At 45.5% G+C, this 23,291-nt stretch overlaps 1 protein-coding gene across 2 annotated transcripts in view; it reads left to right on the top strand.

Moving 5' to 3' along the window:
• LOC310856313 (IgGFc-binding protein-like) overlaps window positions 1-22,385 on the top strand; it is a 35,353-nt gene extending 12,968 nt beyond the window's left edge. The window contains exons 13-36 of one of the 2 annotated variants that reach the window (XM_083761658.1): window positions 609-745; window positions 2,076-2,247; window positions 2,557-2,654; window positions 2,849-2,979; window positions 3,939-4,108; window positions 4,319-4,545; window positions 5,161-5,352; window positions 5,798-5,986; window positions 7,183-7,619; window positions 8,249-8,367; window positions 10,494-10,690; window positions 11,511-11,649; window positions 11,846-12,028; window positions 12,304-12,449; window positions 12,715-13,064; window positions 14,189-14,412; window positions 14,852-14,993; window positions 17,255-17,591; window positions 18,178-18,294; window positions 18,499-18,600; window positions 19,180-19,375; window positions 19,762-20,025; window positions 20,669-20,805; window positions 21,637-22,385. In XM_083761658.1, the coding sequence (XP_083617784.1) occupies window positions 609-745; window positions 2,076-2,247; window positions 2,557-2,654; window positions 2,849-2,979; window positions 3,939-4,108; window positions 4,319-4,545; window positions 5,161-5,352; window positions 5,798-5,986; window positions 7,183-7,619; window positions 8,249-8,367; window positions 10,494-10,690; window positions 11,511-11,649; window positions 11,846-12,028; window positions 12,304-12,449; window positions 12,715-13,064; window positions 14,189-14,412; window positions 14,852-14,993; window positions 17,255-17,591; window positions 18,178-18,294; window positions 18,499-18,600; window positions 19,180-19,375; window positions 19,762-20,025; window positions 20,669-20,805; window positions 21,637-21,912 (4,682 nt within the window). In that variant the 3' untranslated portion in view covers window positions 21,913-22,385. The remainder of the gene's footprint in view (window positions 1-608; window positions 746-2,075; window positions 2,248-2,556; window positions 2,655-2,848; window positions 2,980-3,938; window positions 4,109-4,318; window positions 4,546-5,160; window positions 5,353-5,797; window positions 5,987-7,182; window positions 7,620-8,248; window positions 8,368-10,493; window positions 10,691-11,510; window positions 11,650-11,845; window positions 12,029-12,303; window positions 12,450-12,714; window positions 13,065-14,188; window positions 14,413-14,851; window positions 14,994-17,254; window positions 17,592-18,177; window positions 18,295-18,498; window positions 18,601-19,179; window positions 19,376-19,761; window positions 20,026-20,668; window positions 20,806-21,636) is intronic. The other variant, XM_083761659.1, reaches the window with a different exon arrangement.
• Window positions 22,386-23,291: the final 906 nt, after the last annotated feature.

The raw sequence follows: 23,291 nt of genomic DNA, 5'->3' as shown, positions 1-23,291 counted from the left end.
GAAATATATCAGACTTTTCGATTACAGAACTTGAACTACTTTACCTAATTGGTTTTCTACTGTATGTATACCAATGCATAGTATAAGCATTGAGAGTATATATTAATCATAAACATAACATAAACAATCTAGCAAAGGCTTGTGAATGTTACATCTGAAGTTACATCTTGCTTTGTTAATTTTTTGTGACCGCATGCAGGTCGCATTTAATATCACCCCACGCCTCCATATATGGTCACACATCGTGACATGTCTAAGGCCCCGCGGGAGGAGCCAATGGTGTAGGGTCATTTGCATATAGTAGAAGGGACAACCACACATTTGCATATCTGTCTGAGCGCTGCGGTGCATTCTGTGCGACTGTAAGAGGCATGCGCCCTTTGAGAACCAATCTTGACTAGGGGGGTCAAGGTGGTCCGTTTAAGGGGTCAACAACCCATTTTGACCCCCATGGCGCCGGGCCTGAGTGAGTAGAACACAATTTAAAAAGGACTATACCAACAGATGGGCACAAATGGACTATATATAACCCCAGGTTAGACATTAAACATCCCCCCACATACACTGTACACATGTCATACATATGTTTTCTGCTAATTGTTTTGCAGATCTGGTTCCGTTCCAGGTGTTGGTCCAGAATGAGAACAGAGGGAGGAACAAGGCCGTGGCTTACACCAAGTCTGTCTCAATAACTGTGTATAACAACACCATCAGCATGAGCAGCGACGACCCGGAGAGAGTCCTGGTAAATATCTAGTACCTCTAATCTTACGCATGTTTTATTAATGCTTTTGTGATGTATTTCCCATGCTTTTGTTCTTGATTATTGTAAGTCGCTCTGGATTAAGAGCGTCTGCTAAATGCCTAAATTGTAAATTGTAAATTGTAATCTAGCTCGATGCCCTCATTTTTATCCATGCGACAGTATATCCATGTCACTGTATTTAAAGATGGGGTGCCGTCGTCTTGTACTGTTTCTGTTCTGTATGTGACTGTATATGGAGTTATTAGTTTACTCTAATAGACCCCGGGTGTGGTTGGTTATAATGTGCAAATATGTCTTCCCTGTGTATTGTTGGGTTTTTTCCTGAAACTTGAAGGCCGTCAAAAGGCCCAAACGCAAATACACCGCCTTAGTGACACACTAAAATCAGCCACTTCCCTTATTGTCATAGACACACGGGCACTACAAATGTCACGCCCCCAAATGAGACAGCGGCCCCACTTCTGGTCCGTTAGACCGGTGTACTGCAGCGACGACACTGCCTTCACGAGGCTACGAGTGCCGACTTTGAAGAGTGGAATTCTCAATAATAAATCCTGATCCCGACTGACTTTGTTCATTCATGTTGTCTATGTCACAGGCTTATAAGTTCTACCTACCGCGGAGCTCCGACGGTGTGTTTTACCGTTGTCAACTTGACCTCGTTGTATAATTAACTTGGCTGAATAGTTGGTAAAATAACCTAGCTAAATGGAGGAGTGACATATCCTGACATTTTCAACTACCTATAGGGAATTCTCCAGGTGAGTATTAATAATTAGTCTTGCAAGATGCTGTTTGGATCTTCCACAAATACATAGCCTATTTAAACAAAACGCAACACATATATCTGGGTATTGAAAACCTCAAGGAATGCGACCGTGACGTATACTGTAGTGTACGTGCAACTACTTTAACTTGAGATTTGCTCAAGTTAAAATGCTAGCACTTTTGACACACTGATGGAGTATATTATAGTACATTGTGGGTTGTATATTGAGATGACAGTTACGTGACATTGAAAAGGACAAATCAAACATATATGGGACAACGTTCTAACGGACCTGAAGTGGGGCCGCTGTCTCATTTGGGGGGCGTGAAATTTGTAGTCCCCGTGTGTCTCTAATTGCTCCTGATGTGCTGGTCGGTGCCTTGCATGGTTTCCTCCGCCATCGGTGTATATGAATGTGTGTGTGAATGGGTAAATGTATGGGTGAATGTAAAGTGCCTTGGTATCGGATAAAGGCGCTATATAAATGCACCATTTACCATTTACTACAAGCGTGGGTGTCTGTCGTGTTCTTCCACTCAGGTCAACGGCCGGAACGTCAACCTTCCCTACTCCACAGCGGATGAAGAGCTGTCGATATATCGACGTGGTTACTTTGGCTTCGTGCAGACTGCGTTTGGTTTGATGCTGAAGTTTAACTGGAGAAGCAACGTGTGGCTGACCCTACCCAGCGTTTATTCGAATGCTGTAGCTGGTAGGTTTGGGAATTTGTTGGAATTGACTTATATAAGATTCACTGACACGATCGAACAGTGTGCTGTGGTTGGTTGTGCAGTTCATCATGTCTCAAGAAAAACGTTCAACTTGATTGAATTGGAATGTATGATTAAAGCGTTAGTTAAAGTCCAAACTTTATAAAGTATAGTCAGGTCCCTGGTTCTGTGTGTCTTAAATCACGTCAAATATGTACATTTATTCAGCTGGTTTCTTTTTTTTGTTTTTTTTTTGACTGACGCTAAAGTACGAACATACAGAAATATGTAGACCTTCTTGTTCCTGGCAGGGCTGTGTGGGAACTATAATAAAAATGGTAAAGATGACTTCCAGAAACCAGACGGCTCCCAGGACAAAAGCCCCAACACCTTTGGACACAGCTGGAAGGTAAGACATGCAGGGATGAAGGCAGAGGTAGGGGGGGGGGGGGGGGGGGGGGGGGGGGGTGTGTGTATGTGTGTGTGTGTGTGTGTGTGTGTGTGTGTATGTGTGTGTGTGTGTGTGTGTATGTGTGTGTGTGTGTGTGTGTATGTGTGTGTGTAATCATAATGTTTTATTGCACTGTGTGTGTATTTTGGCAGGCAGGCGGGGGTCTTGGCTGTACCAGTGACTGTCCTGGTGGGAAATGCCCTGAGTGTGAGCCTGCATTAAGTGTACTCTACCAGAAGAGCCCGTTCTGTGGCATCATCTCAGACCAGAAAGGACCGTTTAAGTACGTGATCACACCTGTGATATTTTCAGACACACACGAGCATCAAGATTTGTAAAGGAGGGCAAACCAGTCCTAAATATATCCTCCTAGTACATTGGTTTTCTTTAGGATACATTTGTTTACAAGATGTGTGTCAATGTGTCATGGTGCCTGGTGGCTATACAGCCTAGTGCCATGAGCTATAGACTGCCGGCAACTTTGGTAACACGCCATTGTTTTCCGACCTCCCGTTTGTCTGACCGATTACTAACTAATTATCCCAAACCCAAACCCTAGCCTCAGTCGGCCACGTAGGTCGTTAACCCTAACCTCAGTCTTAACCGGCCACGTACGTAGGTCGTTAACCCTAACCTCAGTCTTAACCGGCCACGTACGTAGGTCGTTAACCCTAACCTCAGTCTTAACCGGCCACGTAGGCCGCGGGACTAACTTAATCTTTAGAGTATATTTTTCAGGTGAAGGAACCCTTAGCTGCATGAGAGAGAGAGACGAAGCAGCGACCCCCACTATTAAGGGCCTTTCAAACGTGAAGCGAGGAACGCAGGCGTTGTTGCCTGGATCAACACAGGTCTCCTCCAGGTCTGCTCAAGAGGGGCGCAACAACGCAAGCGTAAAAAATAAGCTAAACAGAATCCAGGTCTGGTGAGTTGCGGGCGTGTGCACGTAACGATGTGCGCAACAAATTCACGGGACCGCGCTCACGCTCACGCACCGCAACTTCTCTGAGCAAAAGCGCAGGTCTCATTGAAAATTAACTATAGGCACGTTATATCGCTCCACGTTTGAAAGGCCCTTTAGTGTATGGGAAGACATTTGTAAATCTCTCTGGCTCTGTCTCTCTCTGTCTCTCTCTCTCTCTCTCTCTCTCTGTCTCTCTGTCTCTCTCTCTCTCTCTCTCTCTCTCTCTCTCTCTCTCTCTCTCTCTCTGTCTCTGTCTTTCTCTCTCTCTCTCTCTCCAGACAATGTCACGCCAAATTGGACCACACGGAGTTCCTCCACGACTGTGTCTATGACATGTGCGCGTACAAAGGCCACACCTCTGCCCTGTGTGGTAGCCTATCAGCTTTCAGCACCACCTGCCAGGAGGCGGGAGCTACCGTGGAGACATGGAGGACTAAAGATTTCTGTCGTAAGACACACACACGACGCACGCACGCAAACGCACGCACGCACGCACGCACAAATTCACATGGTCCGTTATTCGATTAACCGGTCTCTCCTTCTGTCTCTCCTATATCCCTTCTCTCTTTTTGTTGTTGTTTCTTTCACTCTAACTCTAATTCTGTGTGTGTGCGTGCGTACGTGTGCGTGCGTTTGCGCATGTCTGTCTCTCTCTCAGCCCCATCCTGTGGTCCCAACAGTCACTATGAGACGTGTGCAGCTCCTTGTCCCCAGACGTGCAGTGGTCTGGTTTCTCCTCCGGGCTGTGAGGAGGAGGAGGAGGAGGCAGGCGTCTGCACTGAGGGCTGCGTTTGTGACGATGGCTTTGTGCTCAGTGACAACATGTGCGTTCCAGTGGCCGAGTGTGGCTGTCAGTACGAAGGGCAATACTACCACAAAGGACAGGTAGGTAGTAGTAGTAATAGGCCTAGTAGTAGTAGTACTTACTTTATATGCCTAACCATGAACTAGAATCAAACAAACAACAAGGAAAATAGTCACTTAGGCTAATGTAACACTAGCTCAAGATTATATGCACATGTACATTTGATGATGTCTTTTTATTCTCTCTTTGCTCTTGTTTTCCTTCCTTTCTTTAAATCGTTTTAATTTTCTTTATTATTATCCTGCTGTTTGTTATTATCTATGCTGCTGCCTTCATTGTCTGAAGGAAGCCAAACCAATATACGTTTTATACTCCTATGTAGACCTGTACACAAGATGTCACAATAAAGCACAATCTTGAACCTTGAACCAATAGTGCAATTACACACTTATGCGTTCACACGGGCAGATGAAAAGATTCAACTGCAGCATAATCTGAAAGTTGAAGCCAGTTCAACTTATTTGTAGCTTTGCATCTGTGTATCTTTTGCAGCAGCTACAGATGTCAGATGCATCTTTGCATCTTCATGTCGCTGGCTTCCATTGACAATGAACGGTAGACTGTATCTTTGCATCTGCCCGTGTGAACGCATTATTACCCACAAAACAAGACAATTAATTATGTTCTCCTCTCAGGTGGTCTATCCTGGACGAGGTTGCAGCAAAAGGTGTGTGTGCTTGGATGATGGACAGATGAAGTGTGATGCGTTCACCTGTTCAGCCAATGAGAAGTGTGACGTGTCAGAGGGCGTGGCCACCTGTGTTCCCGAGAGCAGAGATTCCTGCTCTGTGGGCGGAGCCAGGACAGTGACGTCATTTGATGGACAGGTATGTAGGAAAAGCATCTTAAGAAGTTAAGACTGTACAACAAACCTAACCACAGTGCACGTGCACGCACACACACGCACGCACACACACACACACACACACACACACACACACACACACACACACACACACACTGCGCAGTAGAATGAACAACAATGCTATTACCGTATTGTCCCGAATATAACACAACTCTGATTATAAGACGACTCCCATTTTTCAAGACTCATTTGTGGAAAAATAACATTGAATGACAAATATTCTAGTCCCTGATTATAATACGACCCCATTTTTTTATATTTTCATTGGAAAATCTTATATTCAGGCCAATATAGGGTATACCGAGTGCATCCCAAGAAATGGATAATTATGCATAAATGCATTTATGCAATACTTTTTTGTTTTGTTTTATCTATATCATTATGAAGGGATGATCTCTCCTCTCTAGGATTATCCTCTTTGGGGAGACTGTATGTTCACCCTGTCGGAGGTGGCGGAGGACAATGGAGAACTGACGGCCTTCTCTGTGTTGCTACGGCAACATGTCGCCAAGGACGGAGGTGTCACACGCTCCGTGGAGATCCAGGCCTACGACTATGAGATCGCCTTGGACACCGGTGTTCTCTGGGAGATCAAGGTATACGCATGTTCGTTCAGATCACATCACATCGTACTCTAAACAAGCATTAAAAGTCCATAGACTTGACTGTACCCACGTGTGTAATGAGTTTTTCATTACCACACTGTCGCAATATTGCTTGCTCTGGGTGGGATCTTTGTCGGTTTTCTGCTCTATATGTAAAGTGTCTTGAGACAACTTGTTGTGATTTCACACTTGAATAAAATTGAATTGGATTGAAAATGTAACTGCCATATGACGTAATTTCCGAAAGCCAGACGTTGGAGGGGCTATAGCGCCCCTGAAAAAAACTGGGTGGGCCTCACTTTGTCCCGGCGGATTCATTTGTTTGCGGGTTGGTCCTGTCTTGACCAATTGGAACCATACTGTTCTCTGATTAAAGCAGAATGGTATTGGGGAAGGTTTGCTGTAAGCATTCCACAAACCTAGAATCATCCCCATGCCACGTATCGTAGAAGATATACCTATAATATACTTTGTAACTGTAACTGTAAGTAACTGTATTGTCTCCGTCGGGTGGAAACCCCACGTGTCCAAAACTGTTCAGGATTCAAATTCAAAAGTAGCAAAAGTAGCAGATCCACAAGCTCAAAACGTGGTTGCGACCGAAGGTCGCAGTTAACTATGGGACCGCGCATTTCCCGCGTGTTAGTCACGCCTCCTTATATGGTCACGCCTCGTGACATCAGACCTCCATATATGGTCACGCCTCGTGACATCACACCACCATATATGGCCATCTTCATACAGTATATTATATGAAGATCACGACACTGACCTCATCTAACCATGGATAACCATACATGGAGACGACTGGATCATGACCTAGATCTGCTATGGAGCCGGCCAGCTATATCTAACCTCAAACCCTTAGATCTCCATATATGGAGTTGACCTGTTTTGACATTCCATATGTTGATTATACCCCACCTGTCCTTCCTGTTCTGATATTCCATTATTTATCTGACCTCATCAAACCCTGTATACTCAAGACACGCTCCATATATGGCCAGTACATAATTAATTATGTTGATCTGACCCCGCATGCCAAAGCGCCAGCGCTCGCCCAGCAGTCTGCCCTCTGCCGTCACTCAGGCGGATGCGTGCACGCGACCTCGCCCTTTAGGGCGTCTTGCTGTTTGTAGCTCTGTGACGTAGCTCTGTGTGTTCTTCTTGTGTTCTTGTGGTCACAGGTTGATGATGTCCGAGCCATCCTTCCTCTCTCATTGGGTGAGGGGAAAGTGCGCGTTAACCAGAACGGCATCCACATCGTCGTGGAAACGGACTTTGGCCTGACTGTGACCTATGACACCATAGCGGGCGTGGTCCTGGAGCTGCCGTCCACCTATCGGAACGCTCCGCGCGGCCTATGTGGCAACTACAACGACAAACCTTCGGACGACTTCGTTTTGACCGGCGAGACGCGACCCGCTCCGCTGGGGCGTTTCACCGCGGCCTGGGCCGTCGAGCGGACCGGCGCGGTCTGTAAGACGGGATGTGGCGACTCGGCCTGTCCCGAACCCAGTGGACAGAAGGTTCCGGAATGTGACGTCATCAGCGCTGGCCAGGGTCCGTTTGCAGGCTGCCACGCTGCCGTGCCGCCTACCAGCCGCTACGATGCCTGTGTGAAGTAAGGAGGAGAACTAAATATGAAAAATCTATTCATTCATTCAGTCAAGTTTTATTTATTCTCGAAATTTCGAGTAATTGAACTTATTTTCAGTGTTGTCGAGTAATACAATATCATATAAACAAACATCACAATACATCAGAAGATCAGGAAAAGGAAAACTAAAGTTATAGGCCTACATATGAATTAGGTTACAAATAAAAGCTAAGACAAATTTCAAAACAATCTAAAAACAGTTACATATTGTGGGGAAGGATCTGTATGCTCACCAAGGTTTTAAAACGACTCAGAGGTACCAATGTGATCAATTTCAATGTAGTTTGCAGGTCATTCCATGTATTGGGGCCACAGAAGTCAAAAGTTCAGAGTTAACTTTTGGTACACTGAATTTGGGGAAATGAAGTATACATATTTTCCATGTAGATTGTATAATAAACGTTCAGGCTGTTATACACGGCCTTCGCACCTAGATTTTCAGGCCACAATAACGGTGCCCGCTCAAAAGAAAAGTGCTCTCCATATACAGTATACATGCGGGCGTGTGAAGTCTGTGACATAACCCAAGACATGACGTTTTGGGGGACCTTTTGCGCCTTTGAATTATTATTCATTATTATTCATGTCACCAGGGAGATGTCCACAGGTGGAGGAGGGCGGGACATCCTGTGTCGTCACATCCAGGCCTATGTCTTCTCCTGTCAATCAGCCGGCACCAACGTATCCAGCTGGAGGACAGACCAATTGTGCCGTAAGTCTTATTGGTTGATTGACTGGAGCATGCCCGGTGGTGCCGAGCAACCCCACCCCCCCAGGAGGTTTCGAGGAGGCCAAATGAATGGAGAATGCACGTCATATGTGTCTGAGCAAATCGACAAGTCATGTCATGATGATGTACGATGATAAGAGCGCCCTTCACTTCACACGGGTTTGACAAAAACCTTGAACCGATTGCAATTTATTTTGGGTCAAACCTTAGATTGAGTGGTCACTATGAGCTGTGTACTGTGAGAATGCGTCATTGCAGCTCTGACCTGACCAGCGGGCAGTCACTATGAGCTGTGTACTGTGTGTGTGTGTGAGTGTGTGTGTGTGTCATTGCAGCTATGCGGTCCCCAGCAGGCAGTCACTATGAGCTGTGTACTGTGTGTGTGTGTGTGTGTGTGTGTGTGTGTCATTGCAGCTCTGCGGTGCGCAGCGGGCAGTCACTATGAGCTGTGTACTGTGTGTGTGTGTGTGTGTGTGTGTGTGTGTGTGTGTGTGTGTGTGTCATTGCAGCTCTGCGGTGCGCAGCAGGCAGTCACTATGAGCTGTGTACTGTGTGTGTGTGTGTGTGTGTGTGTGTGTGTCATTGCAGCTCTGCGGTGCGCAGCGGGCAGTCACTATGAGCTGTGTACTGTGTGTGTGTGTGTGTGTGTGTGTGTGTGTGTGTGTGTGTGTGTGTCATTGCAGCTCTGCGGTGCGCAGCAGGCAGTCACTATGAGCTGTGTACTGTGTGTGTGTGTGTATGTGTGTGTGTGTGTGTGTGTGTCATTGCAGCTCTGCGGTGCGCAGCGGGCAGTCACTATGAGCTGTGTACTGTGTGTGTGTGTGTGTGTGTGTGTGTGTGTGTCATTGCAGCTCTGCGGTGCGCAGCAGGCAGTCACTATGAGCTGTGTACTGTGTGTGTGTGTGTGTGTGTGTGTGTGTGTGTGTGTCATTGCAGCTCTGCGGTGCGCAGCGGGCAGTCACTATGAGCTGTGTACTGTGTGTGTGTGTGTGTGTGTGTGTGTGTGTGTGTGTCATTGCAGCTCTGCGGTGCGCAGCAGGCAGTCACTATGAGCTGTGTACTGTGTGTGTGTGTGTATGTGTGTGTGTGTGTGTGTGTGTGTGTGTCATTGCAGCTCTGCGGTGCGCAGCAGGCAGTCACTATGAGCTGTGTACTGTGTGTGTGTGTGTATGTGTGTGTGTGTGTGTGTGTGTGTGTGTCATTGCAGCTCTGCGGTGCGCAGCGGGCAGTCACTATGAGCTGTGTACTGTGTGTGTGTGTGTGTGTGTGTGTGTGTGTGTGTGTGTGTCATTGCAGCTCTGCGGTGCGCAGCGGGCAGTCACTATGAGCTGTGTACTGTGTGTGTGTGTGTGTGTGTGTGTGTGTGTGTGTGTGTGTGTGTGTGTGTCATTGCAGCTCTGCGGTGCGCAGCAGGCAGTCACTATGAGCTGTGTACTGTGTGTGTGTGTGTGTGTGTGTGTGTGTGTCATTGCAGCTCTGCGGTGCGCAGCGGGCAGTCACTATGAGCTGTGTACTGTGTGTGTGTGTGTGTGTGTGTGTGTGTGTGTGTCATTGCAGCTCTGCGGTGCGCAGCGGGCAGTCACTATGAGCTGTGTACTGTGTGTGTGTGTGTGTGTGTGTGTGTGTGTGTGTCATTGCAGCTCTGCGGTGCGCAGCAGGCAGTCACTATGAGCTGTGTACTGTGTGTGTGTGTGTGTGTGTGTGTGTGTGTGTGTCATTGCAGCTCTGCGGTGCGCAGCAGGCAGTCACTATGAGCTGTGTACTGTGTGTGTGTGTGTGTGTGTGTGTGTGTGTGTGTGTCATTGCAGCTCTGCGGTGCGCAGCGGGCAGTCACTATGAGCTGTGTACTGTGTGTGTGTGTGTGTGTGTGTGTGTGTGTGTGTGTGTGTCATTGCAGCTCTGCGGTGCGCAGCGGGCAGTCACTATGAGCTGTGTACTGTGTGTGTGTGTGTGTGTGTGTCATTGCAGCTCTGCAGTGCGCAGCGGGCAGTCACTATGAGCTGTGTACTGTGTGTGTGTGTGTGTGTGTGTGTGTGTCATTGCAGCTCTGCGGTGCGCAGCGGGCAGTCACTATGAGCTGTGTACTGTGTGTGTGTGTGTCATTGCAGCTCTGCAGTGCGCAGCGGGCAGTCACTATGAGCTGTGCGCAGACACCTGCAGCTCCTCCTGCTCCTACATGCTGAGTCCAGGCCGCTGTCCTCCGTGCCACGAGGGCTGCGAGTGTGACGAAGGCCTGGCATCGGACGGAGGACGCTGCGTTCCCGTGGAGAACTGTGGTTGCATGGTGGACGGACTGTACTACAAGGTAACGGTAAACACTCATAATGTAATGTGGAAGGACAGCAGGTGATCAATGTTGATCAAGTGGAATTAAAAGATCACTCGGATGAATTTAACGAATTGTATGAGTTGGTTCAAAAGCTCTCGTCTGCCGAATGAAACGATGAGGAGAGAATGAAATGGTACGTTTTTGTTTTGAACTACCCATTTTGAAGGTTCTTCCCAGATTACGGCTCGGATTGGATTTCCCTTGTGGGCCCTGGACAGTATTTCCAACGTAGCAATGGAGTTACCATTGTAGATAGATGATGGTTATCTCTATGGTCTTGCTAGCTGGTACAATATTCTCTCAGTCAGGTGTGTCGGTATATTATCGTGAAATCGTGAATCTATTGTTATCTCAGTCAGGTGTGTCGGTAGTGTCATGAATCTATTGTTCTCTCAGTCAGGTGTGTCTGTATTGTCATGAATCTATTGTTCTCATGAATCGAATCTATTGTTCTCTCAGTCAGGTGTGTCTGTATTGTCATGAATCTATTGTTCTCATGAATCGAATCTATTGTTCTGTCAGTCAGGTGTGTCTGTATTGTCATGAATCTATTGTTCTCTCAGTCAGGTGTGTCTGTATTGTCATGAATCTAATCTATTGTTCTCTCAGTCAGGTGTGTCTGTATTGTCATGAATCTAATCTATTGTTCTCTCAGTCAGGTGTGTCTGTATTGTCATGAATCTAATCTAATTGTTCTCTCAGTCAAGTGTGTCAGTAGTGTTATGAATCTAATCGAATTGTTCTCTCAGTCAGGTGTGTCAGCGTTGTCATGAATCTAATCTAATTGTTCTCTCAGTCAGGTGTGTCTGTATTCCGAGACGACTGCTCAGAGAGCTGCGAGTGCCGGTCTGGTCGCTTCAGCTGCAAAGAACACGGTTGCCAGACGGGGGAGGAGTGTGGCGTGAAAGATGGGATGCTAGGATGCTACACCACAGGTAATTATATACCGTGTGTGTGTGTGTGTGTGTGTGTGTGTGTGTGTGTGTGTGTGTGTGTGTGTGTGTGTGTGTGTGTGTGTGTGTGTGACCGTGTGTTCGTTCATGTGCGCACGCGCAACTGCTTGTGCAGGTGTGAACTGTCAATGCCTATATAAATGACATGTACCAAACCGTGTGTGTGTGTGTGTTCCAGACCCCTGTGCGGAGCTGGAGTGTCGTGAGAAGGAGCGCTGTGAGGTCCAGGAGGGCGAGGCGCTGTGCGTGGCCCAGTCCAAGGCCGTGTGCTACGGCTTCGGCGACCCACACTACTCCACCTTCGACGGGTGGAGCTACTCCTTCCAGGGAACCTGCTCCTACGTCCTCGTCAACACCACAGGTTATAAAACTAACTACACACAACCTAACCACTTCCCCAACTTTTTAGCTCAAGACCCAATTAGCTCATGACATTTGCCCCCGGGACCGGAACTAGTGAAAATATCCGATCTACTAGCAAAAGTAGTAAAATAAGCCTAAAAGTAGCCTAAAAAACTTAAAGATGAGAGTTTTGTTTTCTTTTTCATTTGCTGCTTTCTTTTGTTTTAGCGATTTTAGCTATTTTTGGGGAAAAAAAGCATATATCAACAATAACCCACCATGTCCCCCCACCAGGTCGCGACCCCAGTCTGCCCCAGGTGACGGTGACGGTCAAGAATGAGCTTCGTGGAAACGATGTGGGCTCTTTCACGCGTTCAGCTAGCGTGGACCTCCTCGGCCACCGTATCGACATCCTCAGAGGACAGAGTGGCACCGTGGAGGTGCGGGCGGGACTCGCTTTAGAACATAGTGATTCCACACCATTTCATTGATTGATCGAATAGCTTTCATGAAATTCATTTTCATTGCTTTTTATTTTTCGTTTTTCTTTAATTTGAACGTTTTAAAACTCAATTATAGTTCTATGCCTGTGAATGATTAGAAAGATTGTCCAGAGAGGCAGTATTGTACGGTGAAAGACATATCAGTAACCTGTCTGTCTGTCTGTCTGTCTGTCTGTCTGTCTGTCTGTCTGTCCGTCTCTAGGTGGACGGCATCAGGACGCGACTGCCCGTCATATTAGACGGAGGAAGCATCTCTATAACAGAGTCCGGGATAAGGGGAGTGCTCCAAGCCAACGTTGGAGTGGAGGTGACCTTTGATTGGAACACGCTCATCATGGTGTCCATCTCCAGCAGTTTCCACGGCAGCGTGGGCGGTCTCTGTGGCAACTACAACGGCGACAGAGGCGACGAGCTCTCCACCACGCCCACGGGGACCGCGGCGACCACCGTGGTGGAATGGGCGAAGTCGTGGAGCGTCGCCGACGATGATGTCTTCTGTTACCATCAGTGTGAAGGGAAGTGTCCTCAGTGCGCCACTCAAGACCGTCTACGGTACTGTTCAAACTAATAAAGTCATCATTATTAAGCCACCAAGACCCTCCATTTAAAGGTCCTACAACATGAAAATTCAACTTTTTTTAAAATGTTGGTGTTTTTTGCGCTCCCCTATGTGTTTTCTATCCCCACAATTTGCCACAAATACGACATTTTTCATCATATAGCGGATTTTATGGAAATTTCTCTCAGGAACAGCTGATTTGGTCATATGCGTGATGTCATCACTTATCAGTATCACCCTACTTTCTATAATTCCTCCCCCTCTTCAGTTCCAAATGAGCATTTCCACTCTGTTTACAATGTGCGCCATTGTTGATTTTCCAAGCTGGCATGGAATGGAAACAAGCCTGGGTTTATCTAGCATCAGTATTATAATGACTCGTCAAATAACGGGTCTGTAGACCCGTTATTTGAAACGTACCTTAGTTACGTCACCATCAACAGCCAATAAGGGACCACCATTCTTACCCTGACATACATACATGCTGTACATATATACATACATATTACATGTATACATACCCAGCCGATCAATACATTTAAAAAACATCACACCCGTGTGAACTGAGTGGTGCAATCCCCCCCCCCCCCCTCTCTCTCTCATTAGCAGGCAACAGAGCATGCACTATCCCTCTCTGTTTCTGGCGCCCCTTACTGGTACTAATAAGTCATATACTCGTGCTCATGACCAATGATACATAGGTACATGATACATAGGTACGCACGGACATGGCTGGTTGTAGGAGTGGTTGCACCACTCAAAAATAAGAAAAAATGTACTTGCCAAACTTCATCAAGAATCGTGGTCCCTTATTGGCTGGTGGATAACACCGACATACCCAGCCGATCGCAGTACTTGCACACTCTGCTTGCGCATGACTTGGACTGGTTATATTAGAGTGGTGATTTAGGCTCAAACCATTAGAAATAAGCTTGAGGGGCATAAACAATACGATATTAAAAACAAATTTAAAATGCATGTTATACAGTATAGCTTCTTTAAATAGCAGTGGTAGAAAAAGTAGACAACTCAAAATGTTAAAAAAAGTAACTAATACGCAGTAATACTGCAATGTAGAAATAAGTGCCCAAAAACGTACTCTTTTCCTATACTGCAGACTTGCCGCTCCCCAGTACTGTGGCGTTCTGTCCAATAAGACGGGTCCATTCTCCGGCTGCCATGCTAAAGTGCCGGTGAAGCAGTTTGCCCAGGACTGTTTGTATGACGTGTGTGTCAACGACGGGAGGCAGGAAGTGCTGTGCGAGGCTCTGGCCAGTTACGTCGCAGAGTGCCAGGAGGGTGGAGTCAACGTGTCGCCATGGAGGGAAATTGCCAACTGTCGTACGTTAATTATACATAAAGTGGTAGACTACACTCGTACATACATACGTACTACATATCTACTCGGGAACTCTTGGGAATTCTTGGCCGAAACCGAATACCGAATATAGGAAACAGTTGGCCAAAAACCTAATATGATTAATATTATAATCTCTTTTCCTACCATTGCTGTCATGGTCGTACCTTAAAGCTACCTGATTTATGGCAAAATAAATGGTTATGGCAAAACTTAACTTAAATAATAATCACTATTATGGGTCCATAAAACATTTATTCAGCTCTTTTGAGTGCATTAATTGCATACACTATTCGGTGACATATCTTCTGCCAGTTCGGGCAGAAACCGAATAAATGCATTTTTAGCCATTTTATGCCGAATATTCGGTACATATCGACTAATATCGACATACATATTTACTCCTCTCTTCTTCTCTTCCAGCCCTCGTCTGCCCAGCTAATAGCCATTATGAAACTTGTGGAACATCATGTCCAGAAACCTGTGGTCCAAAACCCGAGTCCTGTCCTATGACGTGTGTGGAGGGCTGCTTCTGTGACAAGGGATATGTCTTCAGTGGACACAAGTCAGTAGATTCTTTTTCATTTGATCGTCATGGCTGCCTTTCCGACAACAGCTATACACACAACGTTTGTTGTTTATGTAAAACAAAAATTAATTTCAACGTTCTGGGAATAAAGGCCTATTTGTCAGTTGGAGCTATATAGATAGTGCTGCAGATCACAGAACAAGCAAGAAGGACACTGATAGGGATTTTTTTTTTTGCTCCTGATCCAATTCTGATCATAACACTTTCTGCATGTGCCGATACTGATTTCCCCCGATATTTATATTTTTATAGAACACATGCCACATCACAGTAATAGAAAAAACACAAACAATATCCAGTCTAATATCATGATATGGATGTAATATTGATACTCCCTGTCCGATTTAGATCATTTGGAAATAACGTGATCGATCACGTGATCGGAACAGGACAACACATAGACACTGAACATCGAAGGGTGGTTTGTCAGGTTACTTATACTTCACGTCCAGGACAGTCAGGAAAACCAGCAGTACCAGAGTTCCTGGTATAGGACAGAAAACCAGCAGTACTAGAGTTCTTGGTTGCATAGGAAGCCCCAATAGCCTACTATACTGTAGTTTCTGGTAGGCTATACTGTAGATCCTAGTATGTGTGAAACACTGATCAAAGCTCTCTCTACTCAAGAGAACTTTCAAGTGCATTGGTATGGCCCATCGTGCAGGGGAACCACAGGATCCAGTAGAGCAGTGGTTTTCAACCAGTGGTCCTTGAGGTGGTTCCAGGCGGTCCCCAGCTAAATGATGGAGAGATGGTAACCAAGTGGACACGTATAGAATTTTACACTCAAGAGTTACATTTATAGTATTTCTTTTTAGTTTTTTAGTTTTATTTAGTTAGAAATATGCATTACTTAATTTACAAGAAGTCTACGCAATTAGAGAATGTAGAATAATTGTTATTTTGATCGTTTGCCTGTAATCTGTCTTAATGGTATTGTCACATACTACTGTATATACTATACACATACTGTACACTGATGGAGAACAATGCTCATACCTAAATTACACAGTTTCATCCCTAACTTTGCCGGCCGGCTTGGAAGACTGTGTTAATGGACATGAGTGCACATTTTTATTATTGTAGCTCACAGTGAAAATATATGTTTGGTGTCATTTGTGTTTAATTATGATTGTTTGGCACCTGGCTCTCCTGCAGTACTGGTGATCCTCTTGATTGAGTGGAGGAAGGTACAAAGTGCTAGAGTGCAAGAGGGGTGTCTGCCTGTGTTACAAGAGATCTTGTGTTATGTTTTCTATTTATCTTGATGTTGTGTAAGGTATCTGAGATGTATTCGAATTGGTTTAGTTAAACTAGATAATTGTGTTATCAGTTAACTCATGGGCCATGGTTAGCCAGATGTTGAGTTAAGTGGGTTACCAATTACAGGACTGTTCCTTTGGTACAGTCTTGCCTAGTATAAGAGGGAGGCTGCAGGGGCAGTGAGTCAGTTCAGTTGAGGGAACACCCAGCTGCTAGGGGGCCCTTGATAGAAGGGTTTTAGCCTGGTTTCCTAATTTGCTTTCTAGTAATTTTATGTCTTCAGTGTTTCTTTTGTTTGTTAGACCGGTGTTTCTACTGTAAATACACTGCAACCGGGGGAAATAAAACACCCTAAGAGGCATTTCTGGAGTCTGTCACTTTTGGGAGCCTTGGCCACTCGGCCAACTTTACAGGTACCAACATCAATAAAGAATGGAATTGTGGACGAAAGGTATCCAAGGATAAGAAAACATTCTTAGGTTTTGGGCCTGAGAGGCTAGATCTCATCAAATGGTGGTCCGTGGCTCAAATGCAGAAAACATAATAATGGGCCTTGATATGAACACGGTTGAAAACCACTGCAGTATAGAGGTAGCCTGGTTAATAAACCAGACTAATATCGCACGGACCGCGGGATATTAGTCTGGGGAGGCTCAGCTTGGATTTCATTTCCAGGGGAGCGGGTTGAAACATTTTCTCTTTGACGCAATTGGTCAGAGCTACTGTCAGTCAAAGGTCTCAAGCATTGAAAGTCACTGTACCAAAGCCCGCCCATATTGCATACCGTGTCCCGATTGGCCGCCCCATTTCTCTGGCGTAGGAAATGGGCGTACAATTGAGCCTCTCCAGACCGTAATCCGCCGGCAGGCAATTTATTTTTGCCAACGGCTGATTCGGTCTGGTTTATTAACCAGGCTAGTATAAAGGCAGCACTGCAGGCACATTCTCTGACTCCTGGCACTGATCATCCCCAGGTGTGTCATCAGGGAGAAGGGCTGCGGTTGTAACCATGAAGATCGATACTACCTTCCCGGCGAGGTGTTCTGGGCGGACAAACGGTGCAGGTCAAAGTGCGCTTGCGACCCGGCGACGCAGAAGGTGGCGTGTGAGCGGCGGGGATGCAAGGCCGGCGAACACTGTTCCGTGGTGGACGGAGTCCAGGACTGCTACCCGGTCACCTTCCGCACCTGCCAGGCCCAGGGAGACCCGCACTTCAGAACCTTTGACGGTCGCAAGTTTAATTTCCAGGGCAACTGTGTGTACCGTCTGGCCAGCGTGTGCAACGAGACGGAAGGGTTGGAGCGCTTTGAGGTAAAAATGGTGTATAGGCTGAAGTAGAGTAGAACGAGATGCTAGCCCATTTTGGGCGGGAACCCCTATACTATAGCTATTGAAAAATAGCAGATCTACAAGCTCACTATGAGCTTGTACAGATCTTCTATTTTTCAATATCTGCTATTTTTGAAAAATCATGAAAATGTGGCGCAAATCTTTTAATATCTATTCTTTCAGAGCCAAAGTTTTTAACTCAAATCTTTGCTTCTGGGGGGGGGGGGGGGGTCCCTGGAACAACATATTTTCAGATGGAGGTCGGCGGCCAAATACATATAATCTTGGGGGTCCTTGACATGATAATGTTAATAACAGGCTAGCACAGAACAACAACACCCACAATTCAGTTAATTTAGTCCACACCTTGGGAAACACACACACACACACACACACACACCCAAACTACAGACTTTGAACGGCATCAGATTCAGTTTGCCTTGTATATCCAACAATTTTCAAGGAAAATAGGTCTTCATGCAGTTATCTGTCCCATTTATTTCTTACCTAATGTCCTCTATTGTCTTGTGTACTTACATCAGTTTTCCTCTCCCCTCTCCTCTGGTAGGTGAGCTTGGAGAACAATAATCGTGGGAACACCAAAGTGTCCTATGCTAAAGTGGTGACTGTTAACGTCTATGGGCACTCGTTTACACTGGCCCTGGACTACCCAGGACAAGTACTGGTGAGGACACACACATACACACACACACACACACACACACACACACACACACACACACACACACACATCAAACAACCACATGAAAATGCATGCATGATATACTGTAAAGTTAAAGGTGTGTGTGTGTGTGTGTGTGTGTGTGTGTGTGTGTGTGTGTGTGTGTGTGTGTGTGTGTGTGTGCTGCGCGCGACATGTGCTGTGCAGGTGGATGGAGAGGCGGTCCATCTCCCCTACTCCTGCAATCAGTCGCTGGTCCGGGTTCATCGAGGAAACCGATTGGCTGTTATTGAGACCCACTTCCTGAAGGTCACATTCTGACACACACTAGCTATATAATTACTTTATACATACAGTGTATACATAATGCATATTGTTGCTGTTGAGTCGAAACATTACATGTCATCTCCAAATCTGTTACTTTTCAGGAAATGGAAAAGTATTTATAAAACCCACAGACGTGGTTTAACCCATTTTCAAAATGTTTCACAAATAGCGGAAATAGCCGATAAACATGCTGATCTGTGTCCAGATGCGACATGCTGTGAGCTACTTTTGGTTTCTGCTCGGCTGGGCACTGTCGAGTAGAAAACAATTACACCCACACAACCTGACCTTTTGAAAGTTCAGTGGATTCTCTGTGGTCTGGGGTTTTCTCTGTGTGTTCTGAAGCCTTTTGAGCTGCAGTGAAAACAGGCAAAATACCTCAACGGTGACATCTGCTGGCAAATTCACATCACAGTCCACAGGCAAATCAGAGCACTTGTTTGAGCCAGAAAATCTACTGAATGTTAAAAGTTCAGGTTTTTTGGGTGCAATTGAGCTCAGCAAACCTAAAAAAAGAAAATAATAAAATAATAAACAAAAATCCTTCTGTTACTGTTACAGGTCTCTTATGATTGGCGAAGTCTTGTGAGGGTGCAAGTGGCAACAACCTATCAAAACACCCTCTGTGGCCTCTGTGGTAACCTCAATGGTGATCCTAAAGATGACCTCACGCTGCCCAATGGGAAGGCAGCCTCCAGCGCCATGGAGTTTGGACTGAGCCAATGGCTGGCCAACGTGCCGAGCTGCTCTCATGAGTGTACGTTGGAATGTTTTGTTGAAATGCACTTGATTTAGTGTTAAAATGTTTTAGCGTTCCACAATACAAAAACATGTATGATCTACACCAGTGGTTCTCAAAGATTTCCCAAAAGCCTCCTAAAATGAATACGCCCCCATCTGAAAGACGTCTGTGCCAGGGATCCCCATGCAAGCTGTTAAAATGCATCACATCACGACGCGTTGAGTTTGTAGATGAGCTATTCTCAAATAGCTGATGTATGTAGGTTTAGTGGTTAAATAAAATGTAAGGTTAAAGTAGAAATCTCTTCCCCCCCCCTTTTTTTTCCTTTTCAAATATAATTTATGCAACATACAAAAAAGAGACACCAGTCGTTATACATGTTGTGTATTGTGTGATTGTAGGTGAACACTGCCCTCCCGACCTCTTGCTTGGTGTCAGACCACCCGCTTTCACGGCGGTCTGTGACGTCATCGTGTCAAAGGACGGCCCCCTGCGAGACTGCGTTGGCCGCGTCGACTCCGAGCAATTCCGCAGCGACTGTATCTACGACATGATGCTGACCGATGGGAAGGAGGCTCCCGCCTGTGACATCATCGCCGACTATGTGCAAGAGTGTCAGGAAGTGGGTGGTCATGTAGAAAACTGGAGGACCAAGGACTTCTGCTGTAAGTTATAATACGAATTAGAATTAAAAATATATGTTTAATCGTATAGCACCTACATAAAAGCAGCTAAAAGTGCTTTACAATCGGAGCAGTGAATTAGTTTGAATGCTTGCTCGAGGACACTCAAGCTATTGCCTGCATCTAAATGCACTAATACGTACGTACGTACCCCACCGACTTCAAATTCGACACACTCGTTCCACACCCCTACAGGGAGTGCAGTGCTCGGTGTGGAGTCGGTCGGACCCACGGTTGTCCAGAACCGCCAGAAAAGGCCTCTGCCCGGGCTATGGACCTGATCACCCCTATATCACCCATATATGGAGCTGGCCTGTTCTGACATAACAACACTTCATATTTGGGCATGCCTGACACAGAACTCCATACTGTATTGGAATAAAGGGACACAGAAAGACGGATACAGTAAATCTCCATATATGGGCATAAAAGGGACACAGACAGATGTGTGGAACAGGTTCTCGGACACGTGTGCGGGTATTGCATAGCCGGGTGGGACATGGATCTCCAACTTCCATCGTTACCCGGGAACCAGTCTCTAGTGTTTATAATTGTCTGTGTTTCAGTGGCGTATTGTATATTAATGTCTGTTATTTTAGTGATGAATGTATTGTGTGTGTTTCAGCGATGAACTGTCCAGCCAACAGTCGGTACAGTCTGTCCGCTCCAGGCTGTCCTGTTACCTGCTCCACTCCAGCTTCTAAGTGCAGAGACCCGCCCTCCGAAGGCTGTGTCTGTGACCCTGGTTACTTACTGAGCCAGGTAACAGCCCATGTCTTACCCATGTCTTACCCCTCCGAAGGCTGTGTCTGTAACCCTGGCCTGGTTACTGAGCCAGGTGAGGTAACAGTCCATGTCTTACCCATCTCTTACCCCTCTGAAGGCTGTGTCTGTAACCCTGGTGACTTACTGAGCCAGGTAAAAGAACAGCCCATGTCTTACCCATGCTGTGGACTTCTTAACCACTTTCAGAGCTTTAGTTACAAGAAATTGTCAAAAACATTCACGAAATGTGACTAAAATAAAATAGCACAGTGGTTTTCAACCAGTGGTCCGGGGGCCACCAGTGGTGGCCGTCTCCTATGGAGAGACACTATCAACACAGCATGGAATTGTCCCGAGATCGACAACAAAATATTCTTGTGTCTGAGAGGCTAAATCTCATCAAAATTGGTGGTCCGTGGCTCAAATGCAGAATAAAGAATGGCCTTGCTATGAAAAAGGTTGAAAACACAATCAAATGGCAGATCTATCGGTTATTTTCACTATATTCAAAGCACGACAAAGGGATTTAGTGGTTAATAAAATAAATTAACAATATGGTAAATGTAAAAGAACAACTGCCAGGTGCAGAAAGATCTACAGTATAATAAGTTTGTGTGTCCCACAGCCTCTGCCTCAGCTCACGGCTTCACGTTGCAGCGTTCAGAGTATCCATGGGTTTTATGGGTATACGTCTCCCATTGGCTTAGAAGCAGGCTAGAGACGAGGCAGCCAATCATGAAAATGTACCCACTACAATCGCTAGAGGCAGGTGTAAATGTAGTCCAGGCGCTTTTAACGCACCTGCACATCTGCTCTTTGCTCTTTCAGGATGGCTGTGTGCGGCTGTCACAGTGTGGCTGTCAGTTCGAGGGCCGCTATGTTCCATCCGGTGTGAAGTTCTACGCCGACGGCGACTGCCAGCGCTTCTGTGTTTGCAGCGGAGGGGGTACGGTGTCCTGCAGGGACAAACCCTGCACAGGGAACAAGAAGTGTGGAGTAAGGAAGGGCAAGAGGTGCTGTTATTCCCAAAAAGACGAGTCTAATCAAGGGTTTTCACTCTTCGGCGCTATAAAGAATGTTGTGGATGATGTGTTTGGTGGATGAAGTGGCAAGCAAGGACAGTATATTTACTTTAAGTACAGTATGCATACGGTATGACCCTCTTGAAAACTAATGTAAGGGTTAGAATGATTATGGGTAAATCATCATTTTTCTAAATTATTTGTGATATTTTTACTGCAGTTCTTTGATCAGGTTTGTTTGAGCTTACATTGCATTCATCTTGTGTTTTTGTCAAAGTTTATTTAATGCTTGAGTGGATGTAGGGTCCATACACAGTATACATAGTACTACATAATCTATAATTGTATACAGTATACAGGTACACGTATATAACGGTATATACTGTGAGTGGGATGTCATGATGATAGGCTCTTGTTTAGGATTACATTACAATGAATGCAATCCTGAATTTTATATAAATTAAGTATTATTCTGGGGATGCATCAATACAATAATTATCAATACAATGCAATCGATTATTGATTATCAAATACATTAAACATTTCTGCAACACACATGTACTGTAAATGCCTTTTGACTCTGTGATTGAGATGCATTTAAATGCATTTTTCTTGTGCGTGAAAGACATGCATTTCTCCATCTACCTGTACTACTCCTTATAGTATATACAGCACGATATCTATTTGTTCTATAAATGATACAGCAAGTGTAGCTAATGTGTGTGTATCAAATTTGCCACACATTCACACGTTATGAACTTTACAACATACTGCAAGATTATAGTACTGTACTAGTATAGTATGGCCATGCTTGATTTTGTACAATGAGTTTATTGGAAGACATGAACATAAGAAGTTTAACTCAATGGCCGTGCAGGCGTGCACACATTTAGCTCGATTAGATGAATTATATTTCAACATTAAAATTGGTGTGAATGTGCGTAGAATTGTTTTCCTTTTGTTGTGTTGGCTTCTGCGCAAACTGGGAACCCATCAGCAAAAAAAGGAATTTGCAGAGGGAAGCAGATTTCTCCTTTTGCAAGAGTCTTTATAGGTTTTAGCATAAATTAGAAAACATTTACTGGATGTTCCAATTGGAATAGCACTGTAAAATAACCTTTTTTTTCCCTTTTTTTTAAGATATTTCTTTTTTGCCTTTATTGATGGTTGCCAGTGAAAATGTGGACAGGAAAGTGGAGGGAGAGAAGGGTAGAGACATGCAACAAAGGTCATCATGAACAGAACTCAAACACAACGCGCTGTCAGGCCAGAGCCTATATGTAATGTGGCATGCGCCTGGACCACTTCTCCATATATGGAGGTGCAGGGACGTCAAAGGGGGGCTTCAGCCCCTGCCCTTTTACCCGTCTGTAAAACAACTGCCCTCTCCACTCCAGACCACAAATGCAGCATTTACTATATGGTTAAAGAAATGCAAATGCCACTCCTTTCCATGCTATG

This window comes from Protomyctophum parallelum (genome assembly GCF_964188405.1).
Source record: "Protomyctophum parallelum genome assembly, chromosome: 3".
NCBI classification, from domain to species: Eukaryota; Metazoa; Chordata; class Actinopteri; order Myctophiformes; family Myctophidae; genus Protomyctophum; species Protomyctophum parallelum.
The sequence above is the reverse complement of the archived record's forward strand: the minus strand, read 5'-3'. Positions and strand labels throughout refer to the sequence as shown.